The sequence below is a fragment of the Bos grunniens genome, chromosome 28 (assembly GCF_055505025.1).
Source record: "Bos grunniens cultivar Pamir isolate PY7600 chromosome 28, Bosgru_T2T1.0, whole genome shotgun sequence".
NCBI classification, from domain to species: domain Eukaryota; kingdom Metazoa; phylum Chordata; class Mammalia; order Artiodactyla; family Bovidae; genus Bos; species Bos grunniens.
In genome coordinates this window covers 6832556-6850657 of record NC_141192.1, presented here as the reverse complement: position 1 = coordinate 6850657, position 18102 = coordinate 6832556, and the positions used below count along the sequence as shown (strand labels likewise).

The window sequence follows — 18102 nt, the reverse complement described above, 5'->3', positions numbered from 1 at the left end:
ACTGCCCTTGAGGTTTTCTGTTGGGAGGATAGGAATGTTATACGGATTAGTACAAAATTTAAGGAGTCTTCGGGTTTTAGTTCCCTTGAGCTTCTGGTTTTTGAAGCTGTTGTGCAGATATGAGTAGAATTAGGGATGGATCACTCTGGATTTGATGGGTTCAGCCTCTCTCATTCTGCCAATATCAGTGGTATTTTTGTCAATAAGAAGACTGGCACCTTGTTGAGATCTGCACTTTGGGTTTGATTTGGACACAAGTTTGCTGTGACTTCATTATGAAAAGGAGAATCTTCTGGGATTTTAAGGAAGAGGCCATGAGGAGAATATTTCTCTGGCAGTTGCATTTCTGTACATATTAAGGTAGCATATGTGGTAGCACAGACAAGGAAGGAAGATTTGTGGTCAAATGTTCCTTGGACAGTTTTGAGCTAGGATTTGAGAACTGTCTGAGTATTGGAGATAGCTACACTGGGTGGTTTAGTGACACTGAAGGGGAGGATATATAACAGTCATAGGGTTAAAAGTTGGTATTATAGTATACCAATATACTATATAAATATAGCAATAATATATTTGCAAGGTTGTCCTTTACGGTTTAGAAAAATTTATCTTTGAATTTAAGGGTAAAGCCAGAAATTGGGGGCTTGATTTCCCCCTCAGAATACTCTGGTTAGTCACTCGCTTACTTTTTCTCTTTTATTTCCTAGGCAGTGCAAGACTCTTCATTTTTTTCTTTAGTGCCCTGCTATTTATATTAATGGTATCTATAAGTATATTAAGAGACCTCTTTCTCCAGTGCTTAATTTATAGGAGTGGAGGCATCTAGTTTTTATATGTGAAAGACATAATTTATTCTGAGCCTTATTCTGCTTCTTTCTAAGGCTCTTTCTAACCATTGGAAGTCTGGCAATGAGGCTGTTTACCCAATTGCTGCCTTAAAATCTTTTACAGAAAGTGAAGAGGGAGACAAGATCATATCACTTTCAGAATCTACTTCTGAATGTTCTCTAAGGGTGGTCAGTCTAAATCTAGTGGATTTTGAAATCTGCAGTGGATTTTATTCTTTCTTTGCTTATAGAACTAAATAAGAGCCCTTTTTGTGTTCACAGAAAATTCTTTTTTGGCAGCTTCTGAAAGTCCTTTTCCAACTTCTTCTGATTTCAGCTGCAGTTGTTGTAGTTTATGACACACGATCCCCAAATATGGCACCTTGGCATACTGGATATTTTAAGCTGAAAGAGTTTGAGAAAGTGGCAGAAATAGGAACGTGATTCTGATTTTCTCCTCCTATTGTCCATCGTCCCTGAAACAGGTCATAAAATCCTCATGTAAGAGGTGCCCTCCCCATACCTATAGGAAAAGACCATCCTTATCTCTGAAGACAGATTAAGATCCTAACAAACAAACCTTTGCTAAGCTTCTCCAGTCTACCATGCTTATTCATACTTCCTGCCATATTCCTTCTCCACTCTTCTTTGAGCCTAGCATAAAAATACACAGGTCTAACTGTTTCTTTGGGTCTTGTCTTTTTCCTCAAGAAGGCTCGCATGTCACGTATTAGATAAGTCTGTATGCTTTTTTTCCCGTTAATATATCTTGTCTGTTTTATTTTCAGACCCAAAGAGAGTTGAGAAAAACTTCCCTCCTGTATACAATCATGGGTTTGTAAGTCCACTTTAGGTTTTTCACACTGCCTTTTCCATTCTTTTTTTTTTTGTTCCTAAAGTTCCCTCTTATGTAGGAATTAATTGGTATAGACATAGGGGCCCTGGATTATCACTTCCTAAAACTGTTTAAATTCCTCTGCATATATCTCCTAAACTTGTTTAGACCTTAGAAAGTATATAGCCATGGCTCTCAGCTCAGAATGAGACCAGATCTAAAAATTCACCTTAAGGAGTTTTCCCCTCTTCTGCAGGAAGATTAACTTTAAGAGGTATAGAGCTTCTGAGGCTTCTGGCCAGCTTGAGGGGGTAGGGAAAGGAGGGCAGAGGGAGAGAGGGGGCAGAAGGAAATCAAACACAGAATGAGGGAAGGAGGAGTAAAAGGCAAAAGGACTTTAGATTTGAGCTGTGATTTAGGAGAATCTAAAGAGAGAGATCGTTCTCTTCTACATTTTTCTTTTACCTTGGTCAAGGAATCTCTTAAGGAGATAGTTCTAGAATCTGAATTTCTTTTAGCAAACCAGTGGGTATTTGAGGTTTGCTTCCTTTTTGCTCTAAAGGGTCACTCGAATGAGCAGTTGTGTTATGTATGTGTATCACTTTATTTTCTTGCTCAGGCTCTTCTGATGCTCGCTCAGTGCCTGCAGATCAGTGCCTGACATTTGGCACATTCGTAGTGTCATCTTAAGGTTTATGAAATTGTCACAGTGTATGTTTTGTTAGATGTACTCTTTATGTGTTCTGTTTTAAACTTTTTTCTGTTGAAAAAGATGTCTTTCATTGCTTCCTGAATCCTATCCCACTGAGTTATGGTGTCTATTAAGTTATACATATTTCATGTTGTTTCCTAAGGCCACGTTTTTGTTAAACATTTTATTGGGGTAATAATCATAGGAGGTCAGTAGTACTGTTTTTGATCACTTTTTAGTTACTATATTTTTTTCTGGAAATTTTCTTTTTCAGTACTAATGGTGTTTAGTAATAACAGGTTCATGGTTTTTTTTTTTTAACATGAGCTTTTCTTCTTTCAAGCCAAATTTCATCTAAAAGCTTTCCTGTTCAGATTGTAAAACCTCCTGCACAATACATTTTTCCCAGACTTTGTGATGTATATAATTTCTTCCTGCTATCTTCAGAGCTAGTTGTTAGTCATACATAGAAATACTATGTGTTATTGGTCATTATTTTCTTAGAAGTTTAAGTTATCAGAGGAAGAATCTAGGTTACTTTTGGCATCACATTTTATCCCTTATCAAATTAGAAGAAATGGGTATGATGAATGTTAGATGTAGACATCTCCATATCCTATGCCTTTCAATTAGCTATATTAGATTCTCTTTTCCTCTTCAGAGGGTGCACGTCCTAGTATTATTTGTCTCTTACTCATAGTAAAAGAACTACTAAAATCTGCTGCCTTTTACTTGTGTAGCTAGAAAGCCCCTTCAGAAGGCCTTTATTTATTCTCTATCCCTAAACTCACAGGGTAAAATCTGGTGTGTAGATAGTTTTGATCAGTATATTGGTTAAACATTTTTTGAACTGGAATACCTTTAGGGCTGCCCCATCCTGCCCTATGATATTACGCATTCAAAAGGATTTATTCCCTTTCTTAGTCTTGTTTGTCCTGTTCCTTCATTGACTCTGAAAACTTGCTTTAAATTAACTCCATCTTGTAATTTTATTGGCTCTGCATTTTATTTCTATGTTATTTCTTTCCCTCTGTAACAGAACCCTTAGCTTTTTCTAAGAAGCCTCAACTAATGTTATTAAGTATTTTTGTCTCAGTAACATTTTATAGTATATCAAAACATGATTGATGGATGCTGTAGGTAAGTAGTATAAGCAGGACATTCAGAGTCTCAGAGCAGTCATTTTTCTGAGTTTAAGCCTCCTCCATCCCAGTTTTAACAATAGTCCTCTGTGGTCCTGGAAAATTCTTGTTTCCCGTTCTTATTTGCCATTATGCTGACGGTTGAATTCACGTTTCAGTAAAAGTGCTCGATTTGGAGCCTGTGTGTAGTACTAGCAATCCTGAGTAAACACAGCATATCAATTTAATAAGAGCAGCACATTGATCTCTGCAGTATAATTTCCCAAAGTATTTAACCCCATCTCCTGGCCTCGTTATTTTGCTTTTTAATACTCTGTGTACTCTGTGTTGATGGTATCATATTTCAGATTCTTATTACAATATTTCTTCTTTGGGGAGTGGAATTTTACCTAAGTGAATAGGAGCTTTCCTAGTTGTCCAGTGGTTAAGACTCCACGCTTCTACTGCAGGGGGTGCAGGTTTGATCCCTAGTTGGGGAGGTAAGATGCTGCATGGAGCAGCCAGAAAGACCTGAAGGCTTTACCTGCGTGGATTAAGAATGTAAAGTAGATATAGATTATCCCTCAGCTACATAGAGTTGCTTAAACTAAAGTAAGATTTTAATGCCGTGTAGAAATACTTGAGGAACTTAACTGTGTATATGAGTATAATGCAAATGTGAACTGAAAACATTTTTAAACTTTTGTATGGGTTATTTTTCAATTTACTTTTGTTTTGCAGTCATATTTTCTACTCCTGATTTTTTTTTTTGGCATAATGGTCACCATACCTTTATTTACCTAATAGTCAGGTTTTCATTATTGATCTTTAAAATATATATATATCTCTTAATTTATCCCAATAAGATGATAAGAAATCATTTCAAATGTAAGACTTCTTTAAAAATTTTTTTAAACTATAAAACCTAAAATTTTTTCCCAAAATTAGTTCTGCTAATGGAAATTTTCTAATAAACAAAATTTCAGTATCTTTTGAAACTTTATTTAAATTGTTACTCATCTACAAGTAATATGTTCACAGTGAGTTCAGTGTATATAAGAATTGAACATATGCACTTTAACTGCATCAGCCTTTCTTTTTTGGAGTGGGGAAGTTTGTTTTTATGTGGTATCCTATGCTTCCATATATCAAATTCAGGTTTGAATTATGTGAAAACAAATCATTTAAATAATGAGTTTGCTTGTTTGTTTTTTTCCATTGGGGAGGATTACATTGATTTCTGAAGCTTCTTATTGCAAGGAATTCTGAACATGCAGGATTTGAACTTTCTCGAGTAATAATTGTTCTACTAGAAAGCCCTTTCCTGTTCCTGGCTTGGGTTAGTGTTTAGCTGTATTTTTAGTAACAGTCCTAACTCAGAGGCTATGTACGCACTGAGAAGATGGAGTCACAGGGTAAACTGGGCTTGCTTCCCACAGGGAGGGCTGGGAGTTGAGCAGGAAGGAAGGCCTGTTTGTCAGAGCAACTATGTCTGAGTAGGCAGCAGGCGACACAATGTCTCCCTTGTACAAAGTAACTCTCTTAGCGAGTGCTCAGATATGTGAGGAAGAAGTGTTTGGGTAAGTGAAGGAGAAGCTTGGGGTGTCTCAAAGAGATTCCTTTCATGTTTTTGTGGCATTTGGATTTCAGGGAGTGTACTGTTTGTTGCAGCAAAGTACTGGCTTTGTTTTCCGTGGCATTTTAGAATTTTTGAACAAGCTCTACTATCGGCAGTTTGGAACGTTTTACTTTCTAAAACTGTGAGCTTAATTTAAAAAATACGATTTGTTTGTGATGAAAAGTTAGTTTGTACTTCTTGAAATCAGTAAAAAATTAACTGTGACATTCATTTTTAGGAAGGAGTTCTTTCCCAGACTTAAAATCTTCTACTTTTTATTGTCATTTTCATTCTGAAGTCTGAGCCAAGGACTGATAATGATGAAAACCACTTAAAGCTGATTACTGGTGTTTAAAATGTATAATGTCGATTTCAAGGATAATTTGCTTGTTTTAAAACAGGGGGCTGTTGTTACTTCAGTGACTGTGATGAAAAAGTTTTTTAAATTTACTTCAGTTTGAATAATATAAAGTTCAGTTTTCAACAAAAGAACTAGTCATTTTTCTTATGGAAATCCTGATTTTTTTTGTGTTCAGCTAACATAATGGCTGTTATTTTAGAATACCGCTTTTATATTTTCAGCAGCCTTTAATTATCAAGCTATAAGTAGTTAACTTTTATAGAGTATATGTACATGTTTCTAGTGTTTTGCTTTTGGATTTGTCTAGTGGAGTGTGACAATATGAACCGCTTTGACCGATCAGACAGAAATGTTCGACAGTCTCAAGAAGGATTTTGGAAAAGGCCACCCCAGAGGTGGAGTGGACAGGAACATTACCACCTTAGCCATCCTGACCACTATCATCACCATGGAAAAAGTGACTTGAGCAGGTGAGTCTAATTTAAAATATGTTTTCTCTCTTAACTAGTTTTGAACCGTATTTCCCCCCAACCCCTCAAAACTGTTTTTTGCCTTTATGTTTAGAGGCACCGAAAAACATTTCAAGTTATCTGTGGTATTAATTGGAATAATATGTCTAATTCTTTTGTTTTGTCCTAAATCTTTTTTTCTTAGCTTTGTCATGAATATAAGTATTTATGTCTGCTGTTTGAACTTTAAAGTTTGATGTTATTGTCTAGTTCTCATTTGGAAATGATCAGGTGTTTACTTTGTTAAAGTTTATTATGTTTCAGATATTAATGTGTGAAATTAGTGCCAAGTGATTTGTCTTCTTTTGTTCATATAATAAATTGAAATTTAAAAATTCCTCAAGTATGATGTTAGAATTCTTTTTCTTTTGAAGTGTAACGTAGTCTTTAATTTGGTCAGACCTTATGTATAATGTGGCTATGTAGTCATTCAAAGCTGGGATCACACTCTGGCCTGGTACAGTGTAGCTTTCTTAGCTTAGATAATTTTTTAACCTCTCTCTGCTTCAGTTTACCATCTGTAAAGCATGCTTAATAATACCTTTCTCTCAGGCCCAAGGATCAGGGATAAATGTGCCTGGAGCAGTGTTTGACTTACTGTAGGCACCCAGTGGCAGTTATTAATTTTTTTCCTTTTTATTCTCTCATCTCATTCCCCTAGGGATTTAAAGTCCTTTTGGAGCACATTATTAGTACAAATAGTAAAATTGGGATAAAGAAATAGTGGAAAGGGGGAAATACGAGGTGCTGTAGAGTTCTTGAAGAAAGAAAGAAATTTGTCTCTAAGATTCCTTATAGCAAAAGAAAAGAACAAAAAGAAAAGAACAAAAAGCAAAGAACAAAACTTGATCCATTACAAGATTTATAATGTTCATGAATAAAGCATATGTTTCTCAGTTGATTTGCTTTTATGAGACAGAAACCTGTAAAGGATTGCTTTGCATGAGTTCTTATAAGGAGAACACCTTGTGATGTAGTGGAGAGGCCTCAGACAGAATCCCAAAGTAGAATTAATGACAAATTCCTTAAATTTTTAATTCCTTAAATTAATGATAAATTCCATAAATAAAAAATCCTTTTTTATTTGTGTTCTTCAGTTCATGCTACAAAGAACTCTAGTCTGAGAAAAAGTAGTTCTACAAGTGAATCATTGGAGTTCTACAACTAAAGTTCCTTCTGTTGATAAAGTCTGATGCCAGGATGAAATTTATAGAGTGTCTGAGAGAATATACGTAGGACATATCCTCCCAGACATTATTTTGGCTGTTCTGTTCCTTATATCTGGACTTTTGATAAGTAATGGACATCTGAGAGTTGGTACTATCACACAAGCATCTGATGTAAAGATAGTCTTCATTGCTAATAATGATGATGATGCTTCCTTCATCTTTGATGGTTGGTTTGTAAGAAGGTCAATTTAAGGCTAACTTACGAAAATTTAGAAGCCTACCTAAAATGTGAACCTTGTGTACAAGGTAAGATTTATTCAACCATTTAACAGGTATTTATTGAGAACCTGTATGTTGAGTTCTAAACTCTTAAGCTGGAATGAATTTGGAGATGGTGTGAGAGGTGAAAGCTGTAGATTGGTAATGGCTTCTTGGAGCATTGTTTTGAGAAGGATAAAACAAATTGTGCAGTGTGTGAGCTTAGTTGGAGTCATTGCAGTTATCAGGTTGGTAGAAGATTTTTGTGCCTTTTCCATCCCATAAAAAGATGAGTAGTAAATATTTCCTGCTGCCAGGGTGTTTAGAGTATGGGAGAGAGAGGTGTGTAGATAGTTATAATGCGGTAGTACAGTGTAATGATGATAAGTGCCTTGAAGTGATGTGTACAGGATTCCAGGAGCATGCAATTTTTTGCTTAGGATAGTGGTGTATCAAGAAAGTTACTGTTGAACTGATAACTTGACTGTAGCAATTGCAGAGGATGAGTTTCTATATAGGGGCTTCCCAGGTGGTGCTCGGAGAAGGCAATGACACCCTACTCCAGTACTGTTGCCTGGAAAATCCCATGGACGGCGGAGCCTGGTAGGCTGCAGTCCATGAGGTCGATAAGAGTCGGACACAACTGAGTGACTTCACTTTCCCTTTTTACTTTCATGCATTGGAGAAGGAAATGGCAACCCACTCCCATGTTCCTGCCTGGAGAATCCCAGGGACAGGGGAGCCTGGTGGGCTGCCGTCCATAGGATTGCAAAGCGTCAGACACGACTGAAGCGACTTACATGCACGCATGCAGTTTCTATATAAGGATGAGTATTCAGATGGAAAAAATAGTGTGTACAAAGCCATGTATGAAACACTATGGCGTTTTCAGAGAGTTACTCTTAGGTTCATAGCTGAATTGGTAGGTCATTTGGAGGCGTCAATAAATGTGATCTCTAACTATAGATAGCAAAAACTATCCATGCATTTTAAGATAAAGGGTGACAAGTTTCAACTTTGTGAGACTGTTAATAAGAATGTCCAAAATGGAATGAATTACCTGGATATAGCAATCTCTGTCCTTGGGAATGATCAAGCTGTGACTGATTATTTATCTGTCAGAAAAGTTAAACATTTTTCAGAAACTGTATTCCTGGATGTCAATAGGTGTAGAAAAGAAAACCTTTGATCAGATGACTATAGGAAGGACAAGTTAAATGAAGATTTTTTTTTTAATAGTAGACTCCAGCACGTTTAATATATAATGATAATTCTGTGATGTTGCAAAAAGCGGTGAAGAAAAATATGTAGCCATTTCCCAAAACACACGACAACAGATCCCTCCTATGCAGTGAACTTTGAGGTACTAGTGATTTGTGGGTCATCCACACTCGTGAGTCTGAATGAAGAGAGAGAAATGCATAATGCTGTTGATGGTTGCTGATTTGACTCAGGGCAGAACTTCCCAACAAATGAACTGACACACACTGGTTTCTTGTGACTAGTTATAAGTTAACCAGCTGATTTATTGATTCCCTCAGGCTTTTGGGTAGCTGTGTGAGGTTTAGGACTCTTAGATTTCCTAGAGCCAGTTATGGTGTGGGTGGTAGAGAGAAAAACCTCATCCAAGATAAGCCTTACTCCAGCCAACGTTAGAACTATTATTTTCTTTCTATACCTTGATTTTAAAAGATTTGGATGTGCTAACCCCAGGGCCTTTTAATATATAACATGTATAAAAGTTCCTCTTCCCATTCTTTGACTTCTTAAATGTTGCTGGTTCCCTTTCTTGTCTGTCCTTTAATTCACATTGTTGTCATAATTAATTATAGGATTATGTCGTATCTGTAACTCAGGGGACTGGTGGTTCAGAATCACTCATCTACCTTCTCTGTGTTTTTGTCAGTACTGCATTCTCTTTTCACCTAACCTAACCTGTTAGTCCTTTTTTTCTTTCCAGACCTCCCCTTTCCCCTACAGCGTTACTAGCCAAGTGAAATTCTCTTACATCTTAACATCCTTGACCTCTTCCCCTACATTTTCCTGATTGTAACTTTTCCCTGAGTGTAGCATTCCTCAGTAGCATTCTTAGATGAAGGATTCTTATTTTTCAGTCACTCTAGAACTGTTCTCTTTAGGGGTGAGGTTTTGTCTTCATTCCTCAGGGAGGGCATTTGTCTTGATCAGCTTCTCCTTAAGGGTCCCATTCCCTGGCTCACAAAAATCTTGGCCCCAGGCTCACTTCCCCCTGCATTGTAAGTTTTGCTACAGCTCTAAATGTAGCTTTCCTGTACGTGATTCATTTAAACTTCTGGCTCCCTAGTTCCTCTTAAATTAATGTGTAAAAATCTGTCATCTGAGAATACAGATAGTTTTACGTTTTTCTTTCCAGTCTGGATACTCCCTTCCCTGGCCCCACATGATTGCTGTGGCTGGAACCTCTAGTACAAGTTGAGTGATAAGAGCAGTCATCTTTGTCTTGTTTCTGATCGTAGGATCAAAGCGTTTAATCTTTTACTGTTAAATATGATGTTCACTGTGGGTTTTCATAGATGGTCCTTATCAGATTGAGGAAGTTCCCTTCTGTTCATATTTTGTTGAGGGTTTTTTAAATCATGAAAGGGTATTCGATTTTGTCATATGCTACTGCTGTGTCTATTGATAAAATTATTTTTCCTTTCATGCTGTTAATGTGATATATGCCTTTGATTGATTTTTCAGATGTACTAACTTATTAACATTTCTCAAGTAAATCTTACTTGGTCATGATATCCTTTTAGATGTTGCTAGATTCAGCTTGCTAAGTATTTTGTTGAAGATTTTCTATATACATTCATAACAAATATTCGTAGTTTTCTTGAGATTTTTTTGGGTTTTTGATATTATCACACAGATTGAATTGGGAAGTGTTTCTCTCATTTCTATTTTTGGAAGAGTTTGTGAAGGAGTTTTGTTAACTCTTCATTTAATGTTTTGTAGAATTAGCTGTTGAGGTTATTTGGGCCTGGGACTTTTTTTTGCAGTGAGTGTTTTGATTACTGATTTAATCTCTTAGATGTTCTGTGGATGTCTGTTTTTCTTAGTTTGTAGTGTTGTTCACGTCTTCTGTTTCTTTGGTGACCTTCTTAGTTGTTTTATCTGTTAATGAGGAGGAAACATTAAAGTCTCCAGCTGAAGTATATCATGTAGGGAAGGTTTGATGGCAACAAATTCTCTTAGGTTGTTATCTGGGGATGTTTTAGTTTGTCTTTAATTTTAAAGGATAGTTTTGCTGCATATAGGATTCTTGGTTAACAGTCTCTCTTTTATAACTCCTATGCTTTCTGTTGAAAAATCAGCTGTTAATCTTATTGAGCATGTCTTCTAACACAATAAAAGGACTTTTTTTCTTGTTGTGTTCAGGATTCTTACTTTTTATTTGGCTTTTGTTGGTTTGAATATCATGTGTCTTTTAGTTTATCACATTTGGGAACTAATGATTAGAAAGAAGTTTCCTTAAATGTCTTGCACCAGTAAGTTTCCCAGCCTTTTCCAAGGGGCTGTGTGTGTGTCTGTGTGTGTGTGTGTATTCAGGGATACCTTCAACAACATGATAAGCAGTTTGCAGTACTGCCTTAGCTCTCATCCTGTTTGCTCAGAGGCTCAACATCAGCCAAAGGTGAGGGAGTAAGACCTTCGTAGGTATTTCCTTGACTTCCACACGTGTATGGCCTTCTCTGTGCCCAGGAGTATGCTAGGGCTTTCCAAAGCTTCCTGTGGACATGTGATTCCTCAGGTTTTCCTTTTAAATTTTTCACTTTCTTCTTTGTCCCAATTGGTATTGCCATCTCAGGTAGCTGAGATTTTTAAACCATTGTCACTAATTTTCTTCTCTTTTCTCTTAAAACATATTGGAGTTAAGGCTGTTCCCACTGAGGGAGCTCTGAATCAGGTCAAATAAAACTTAACTGCTGAGAATGGACCTTTTCTAGGGAGGTGCCGTTTAGGTCAAATAGTAACACTTCTCTGGAAATGGTGTTGCTTGGAGAGTTCCAATCCGAGTTTACCTCCCATCTCACCCTTAGAGATTGCTGAATATCACAGCTACTGCACTTGTAAAGCTGTTGTTTTTCAAGCTGCCACAGAGCTAGGAAGATAGACAAGGAAATAGAATAAATTAAATGTCACAGAGTTTGTTCTCATGAAAGTCAGTTGGTTTTCTTCAGTAAATGCTTTTTAGTTGTTAATTCCAGAGTTGATTTGGTTGTTTCTAGAGTTCGGAGAAGGCAATGGCACCCTACTCCAGTACTCTTGCCTGGAAAATCCCATGGATGGAGGAGCCTGGTAGGCTGCAGTCCATGGGGTCGCTAAGAGTCAGACAGGACTAAGCGACTTCACTTTCACTTTCATGCATTGGAGAAAGAAATGGCAACCCACTTCAGTGTTCTTGCCTGGAGAATCCCAGGGACAGGCGAGCCTGGTGGGCTGCTGTCTATGGGGTTGCACAGAGTCGGACATGATGGAAAGCGACTTAGCAGCAGCAGCAGAGTTGTTAAAGAGTTGATTTTGCCAAATTTGCCAGTATTCTGGATAGCTCAAATGGTAAAGAATCTGCCTGCAATGTGGGAGACCTGTGCTCGATCCCTGGGTTGGGAAGATCCCCTGGAGAAGGGCATGTCGACTCACTCCAGTAGTCTTGCCTGGATAATTCCATGGACAGAGAAGCCTGGAGGGCTACAGTCCATGGACTCACAGAGAGTTGTACACGACTGACCGACTAACACACACACTCTTAGAGTTTTTATGTAGGAGTGGATTTTTGGAGATCTTTGATTCTGCCATTCTGTAAGTACTTCATTCTTTTCCTTTTGTCATGACTTTTCAAAAAAAAAAAATTAATGGCCTTTATTTTTTAGAGCAGTTGTAGGTTTACATGCCCTGGAGGGGAGGGCATGGCAGTCCACTCCAGTATTCTGGCCTGGAGAATCCCACAGACAGAGGAGCCTGGCAGGCTGCAGTCTGTAGGGTCCAACTGAGTTGGACTCAACTGAAGCAACTTAGCATGAATGCACACATGGATACATGTTTAGTTTGGTAAGAAATTGCCACGGCTGCACATTTACTTTTCTTCCAGCAATGAGCAGGAGCGCCTATGGATTCATACCCTTGTCAGCATGTGGTGTTGTGGATTTTGATCATTCTGATATGTGTTCAGTGGCATGTCATTGTTGTTTTAATTTGCACTTCTCTAATGGTATGATTTTGGGCCTTTTTTCATATCCTTATTGGCTATATCTGTGTTTTGTCTTAGTGAGATGTCTGTTTAGGTCTTTTGCTTATTCTTAAAATTGGGTTATCTGTTTTCTTGTTGACCTTTAGGAGTTCTTTATGTATTTTAGATACCAATCCTTTGTCAGATACATTTATTACAAATATTTTCTCCAGTCTGTGTTTTGAATTTTCATTTTCATAATATTTTTCACAGAGCATATATTTTTAATTTTATGCAGGACAACTTGTCAGTTTTTTCTTTCATGGGTTGTACTTTTTGTATCATAGCCAAAAACATATTGCCAAAGTCACCTAAATTTTCATTGTTACTTTGTAGTTTTGCATTTTACATTTAGATCATTGACCAGTCAGTGTTCAGTTAATTTTTGTGAAAGGTGTGCAAGGTGTTTTTTTTGGTGTATAAATGTCTAATTGTTTCAGTACTATTTGTTGAAAAGACTGTCCTCTCTCCTTTGAATTGCCATTGCTCCTTTACCAAGGATCAGTTCAGTTCAATTCAGTTGCTCAGTCATGTCCGACTCTTTGTGACCCTATGGACTGCAGCACACCAGGCTTCCTTGTCCATCACCAACTCCCGGAGCCTGCTCAAACTCATGTCCATCATGTTGGTGATGCCATCCAACCATCTCATCCTCTGTCGTCCCCTTCTTCTTCTGCCTTCAGTCTTTCCCAGCATCAGGGTCTTTTCCAGTGAGTCAGTTCTTCACATCAGGTGGCCAAAGTATTGGAGCTTCAGCTTCAACATCAGTCCTTCCAATGATTATTCAGGACTAATTTCCTTTAGGATTAACTGGTTTAATCTCCTTGCAGCCGAAGGGACTCTCAAGAGTCTTCTCCAACATCACAGTTCAAAAGTATCATTTCTTCGGTGCTCAGCTTTCTTTATAGTCCAGCTCTCACATCTATACACGACTACTGGAAAAACCATAACTGACTATATGAACCTTTGTCAGCAACGTAATGTCTCTGCTTTTTCAATGTAATGTCTCTGCTTTTTAATGTTCTATTTAGGTTGGTCGTAGCTTTTTTTCCAAGGAGCAAATATCTTTTAATTTCATGGCTGCAGTCACCATCTGCAGTGATTTAGGAATCCCCCAAAATAAAGTCTCTCACTGTTTCCATTGTTTTCCCATCTATTTGCCATGAAGTGATGGGACCAGATGCCATGATCATAGTTTTCTGAATGTTGAGCTTTAGGCCAGCTTTTCCCCTCTCCTCTTTCACCTTCATCAAGGGGCTCTTTAGTTCTTTGTTTTCTGCCATAAGGGTGGTGTCATCTGCATATCTGAAGTTATTGATATTTCTCCCAGCAATCTTGATATGCCAGTCTTGATATGCTGTGCTTCGTCCAGCCTGGCATTTCACATGATGTACTCTGCATATAAGTTAAATAAGTAGGGTGACAAAATATAGCCTTGATGTATTCCTTCCCCAATTTGGAACCAGTCCGTTGTTCCATGGCCAGTTCTAACTGTTGCTTCTTGACAACATAACAGATTTCTCAGTAGGCAAGTCAGGTGGTCTGGTATTCCCATCTCTTTCAGAACTTTCCACAGTTTATTGTGATCCACACAGTCAAAGGCTTTGGTGTAGTCAATAAAGCAGAAGTAGATGTTTTTCTGGAACTCTGTTGCTTACCACGGATCAGTTGACTGTATGTATGGGTGAATTTTTGGACCCTCTCTTCTGTTCCATTAATTTTTTCATCTCTACCACAGTCTTGATTACTGTCAGGTGATACAGAAAGTCTGTAAGACAGTATCAGTGTTCTGACTTTCTTCTTCTTCAGTATTGTATTGGTTATTCTGGGTCTTTGCCTGTTCATATAAACTTGAAAATCACTCTGTTAATATCCACATAATATCTTATTTGCATTTTAATTGAGATTATATTGAATCTAGCATTAAAGAATAGATAACCATGATGTTAAAAATATATGTGTTTAACTTTTAATATACCATTTTTATTAATAGTGAAAAAAAAGCTAAAGGTTTTGTGAAGTCAAACTGTGATTGAGATTAGGAGATAAGTGAGAAAGCAAAATCCCCAAATCTCTCTCTTTCTTTCTCTCTCTCTCTCTCTCTCACACAGAGTATCTCCACTCACCATTCTAACCTATGAATCACAAATCTTCAGTTTCACATAAAAATCACATATCTTAGTCATAAAGAAGCTCTGATAGAAGTGGAGAAGAATGTAAATGTATGGATAGAGCCATATAATTTGGGGAGATTACTTTGAAATTGCAATAAGTGATTATGCAGCCAAGGGATTATTTGATGTGTGGATTGAATATCAGGTGCTGCTCTTGTATATGGTTTAAATTTAAATTGGTTTTGAAAAAGCTTATTTCTTGCAGATTCCTTTTTATAGTTATTGTGATCCTTTTTTTTGGTTGTTGTTGATTTTATTGGCTGTACTTATAGAATGATACTGATGATAGTGAGCATTTCATTCTTATGCTTCTTAACCACTGAGGTAATTTTTACCTTTATCCATACCTGTATTGGTTCAGTTCTTCATATCCACCAGCCTGTTTGGCCTGGGATTGACCACATAGGTTCTGCCTTTGCAAACACACTGCTCACCTTCCAGTGTTTTCTCCAAAGTAGCTTGAAGTCTTCTGCTGCTTTCATGACCTAATTTCTCTTCTAGAAGTCAGTGATTGTTAAAATTTGTACAGAAGTACAAATCTATGACTGTCAAGCTAACGTAGGTATTTTGTTCAGTCCTCTTTGGCTCATGTTTTTACCTCTCATTCTTTTTTAAAGATTGAGATTTTCCTTTGTGGACTGCATCGTCTTCTCAGAATGTGAAATCTCAAAATCTTCATTATCTTGTTTTTTCCTTCTGTTTTAAACAGTCTCTTTTTATTTTCTGAAAATAGCCTCTCATATATTTGCTTTCTGTTTCAGTTTTTTCTTCTTCTGTCTTTGTACCTTCTCAATTATATTCATTTTTTCCCCCAGCAACCTTCAAATGGTGGCCCTCATTGAGATGTTATGTTATTTCCAGCTTACTGTCATACGGTTTAGTAACAGTTTACACCCATATTAATAGAGCATTGTGTCAGGATTTATCAATTGGGTAATCTAGGAGAAGGGTATATGGCATTATAGTGTTCTTTTGACATTTGTGTTAGAAAAAATATTCAATATAAAGAAGTTAGAAATTATTGATAGTAATAATAGTAGTAATACATCAGTAATTGGTTTTTGCCTAACAATTATTATATGTCAAGCACCATTCCAAGCACTTTAGCATATATTATTGCCTCATTTAATCCTTTTACCAATCAAGTGAGATACTCTTATTCTCATTTTATAAGTCAGGAAAATGAAGCATAAAGTAACTTGCCCTTTGTGTTATATAGCTAGTGAGTGACAGAGCTGAGATTTGAACTCAGATAATCTGCATTAATTGGCTAATGTAAAAATGAATAAATCCTTGTTTTCAAAGGGCTTATAATCAGAGGTGACATGTATGTAGGTTTCTTTCATTTATGCTATAAAATAAGTTATGGATCATAAAACAGTTTTATCTAGTTGAAGGGCATTAAGACTTGGATGAGATATAAGTTTAGTTTTTGGTCTCATGGTGGAAGTATTAGAAATGCAACTTAAGGCATATGAACTTTATTTGATAGGCGCTGGACAGCACTGAGAGACTCTATGGCCCAAAGATATTGAGTATTTTCAATAGCTAGTTACTATCAGCCAACATAACAACTTAAGTTCTAGGCTGAAGCTGTGTCTTTTACAGTATTTTGGCTTCTCTAGGTGCCAGTTCTTTGTCCCCATATTCAGTTAGTGATCAAGACCTTTTGACCCTTCCTTCGAAATGTTTTTAATTCATCAGTTCCTTACATGTGGTTCATATTTATGCCTAAATCTAATATAAGCCATTATTCCATTCCTGATTCATGCTTTGGCAGTCTCTGGTAATTGGCTATGGATTAAAAAGTTGGTCTGAGGGAGGCAGGTTTACTGAGGGATGAAGTAGAAGAATGAATTGGATTCAGGCTGTGTGTGGTCCCCTAAGCCATTTATGAGAGTCTCCTTGTCCCTGAAAAACACGCACTTTTGTGCCATTTTTTTTTATTTTCTTTTTCTAGAAAGCTTTCACCTTGCATTTCTGCCCAACTCAAACCTTGTACTTTATAGTTCATCCCAAGTTCTTTCCTATTCAAAAAAATTTCCCAAATTATGTCAGCTTTTTCTCCAAAAACATAACTCTTGTCTCTACTATTCATTTGCCAGGTGATTCTTTTTGTCTTACTACTTGAAAAATTTTTCATCACTCTGTATATATCTTGTCTATTCAGTTACGGATGGTAAAGTCATAGTAATAATTATCAGTATTTAAAATTTAATAATTCAACTATATTTTGAATCAACAAAGATAAAATAGTTAAATGTGAACAAATTAGGGTCTTATCTGTGGATCAGCTATTTAAATGTTCTTAAAAATCTCTTTCTTGGGTTGAAAGAAAAATCAGGCCTGAAATCAAGTATGAGAAGTGGCTTCAGAGAAGAATAATTACCTTATGAAAACCAAGCTCATATTGAATATTTCAGAATTTAGAGATTTGGGAATATTTGTTAAAACCTAGAAAATTTATTAGAAAATGTATTTCTACTTTTGAAATTTAATGCATCCATGAATTTAACTTTAATCCTGATATGTTAATGTAGATGTTATATTGGAGAGAATACTTTTTTAGTGTACTATTTAAATATTGAAATTTTACATATATCACAAGTTCTTATATTAAAAACTAACTGGGATTATGTGTAATGTGAATGTAGTAATTTTTAGATTGCTATAGCTTTGACTGCTGGTTAAAACATTGTGTTTTTCATGTCCATGAAACACATTACCCCTAGTTTTTATTTCCTCTTTTTCAACATGTGTGTTATTGTGTGGAACAAAGGAAACTTTGAAATTTTTTAAAAAAATTTTTAAAAAAGAGCAGGTATTTTTTAAGATAGTTTAAGATTAGGAAATATGTGGTGTGTTTAAGACTTTTGTAAAACCTTGTTTAATCTTTACTGGAAAAGATGGTTTATCAGCAATGTAAAAACAAGAGAAGAATAACACTATATTTGTCTTAACTATCTGCTGGAACTTCCCAGAAATAGGTACATCTAAACTGGGAATTAATGAGGGTAATAGCTAAAAAAAGATATGACATTTAAGAGAGTAACTAAAATTAAAAGCTAAAGATCAATCAGTGCAGAAAAGTAAAATAAATATAGTTTTTTCCAGGCAAGGCCTTTCCCCAGAGGTTTTCTACTCTAGTTCCTAAGGAATAAGCTTTACTTAATCAATGTGTAAAATACACAAAAGGAGGGAGTGCAGATGATAACTGTGTTAATGACAACTAGAATTGATTGAAATTTTCAGTGAAAACAAATTCACTATCTGAGATGAGTAAAAGTC

At 36.4% G+C, this 18102-nt stretch overlaps 1 protein-coding gene across 14 annotated transcripts in view; it reads left to right on the top strand.

Annotated features, from left to right (window-relative positions):
- Positions 1 to 18102, top strand: part of CCSER2 (coiled-coil serine rich protein 2) — a 155971-nt gene that overhangs the window by 71602 nt on the left and 66267 nt on the right. For 12 of the 14 annotated variants that reach the window (XR_015156584.1, XR_015156583.1, XR_015156581.1 and 9 more), the window contains exon 5: positions 5761 to 5923. Coding sequence is in view for 8 of the 14 variants with exons in the window: in XM_086381188.1 (XP_086237314.1) it covers positions 5761 to 5923 (163 nt within the window). In the remaining 6 variants the exon portion in view is untranslated. Of the gene's footprint in view, positions 1 to 4950; positions 5055 to 5760; positions 5924 to 18102 lie in introns of those variants that run through there. The other 2 variants (XM_086381194.1, XM_086381195.1) reach the window with 1 other exon arrangement.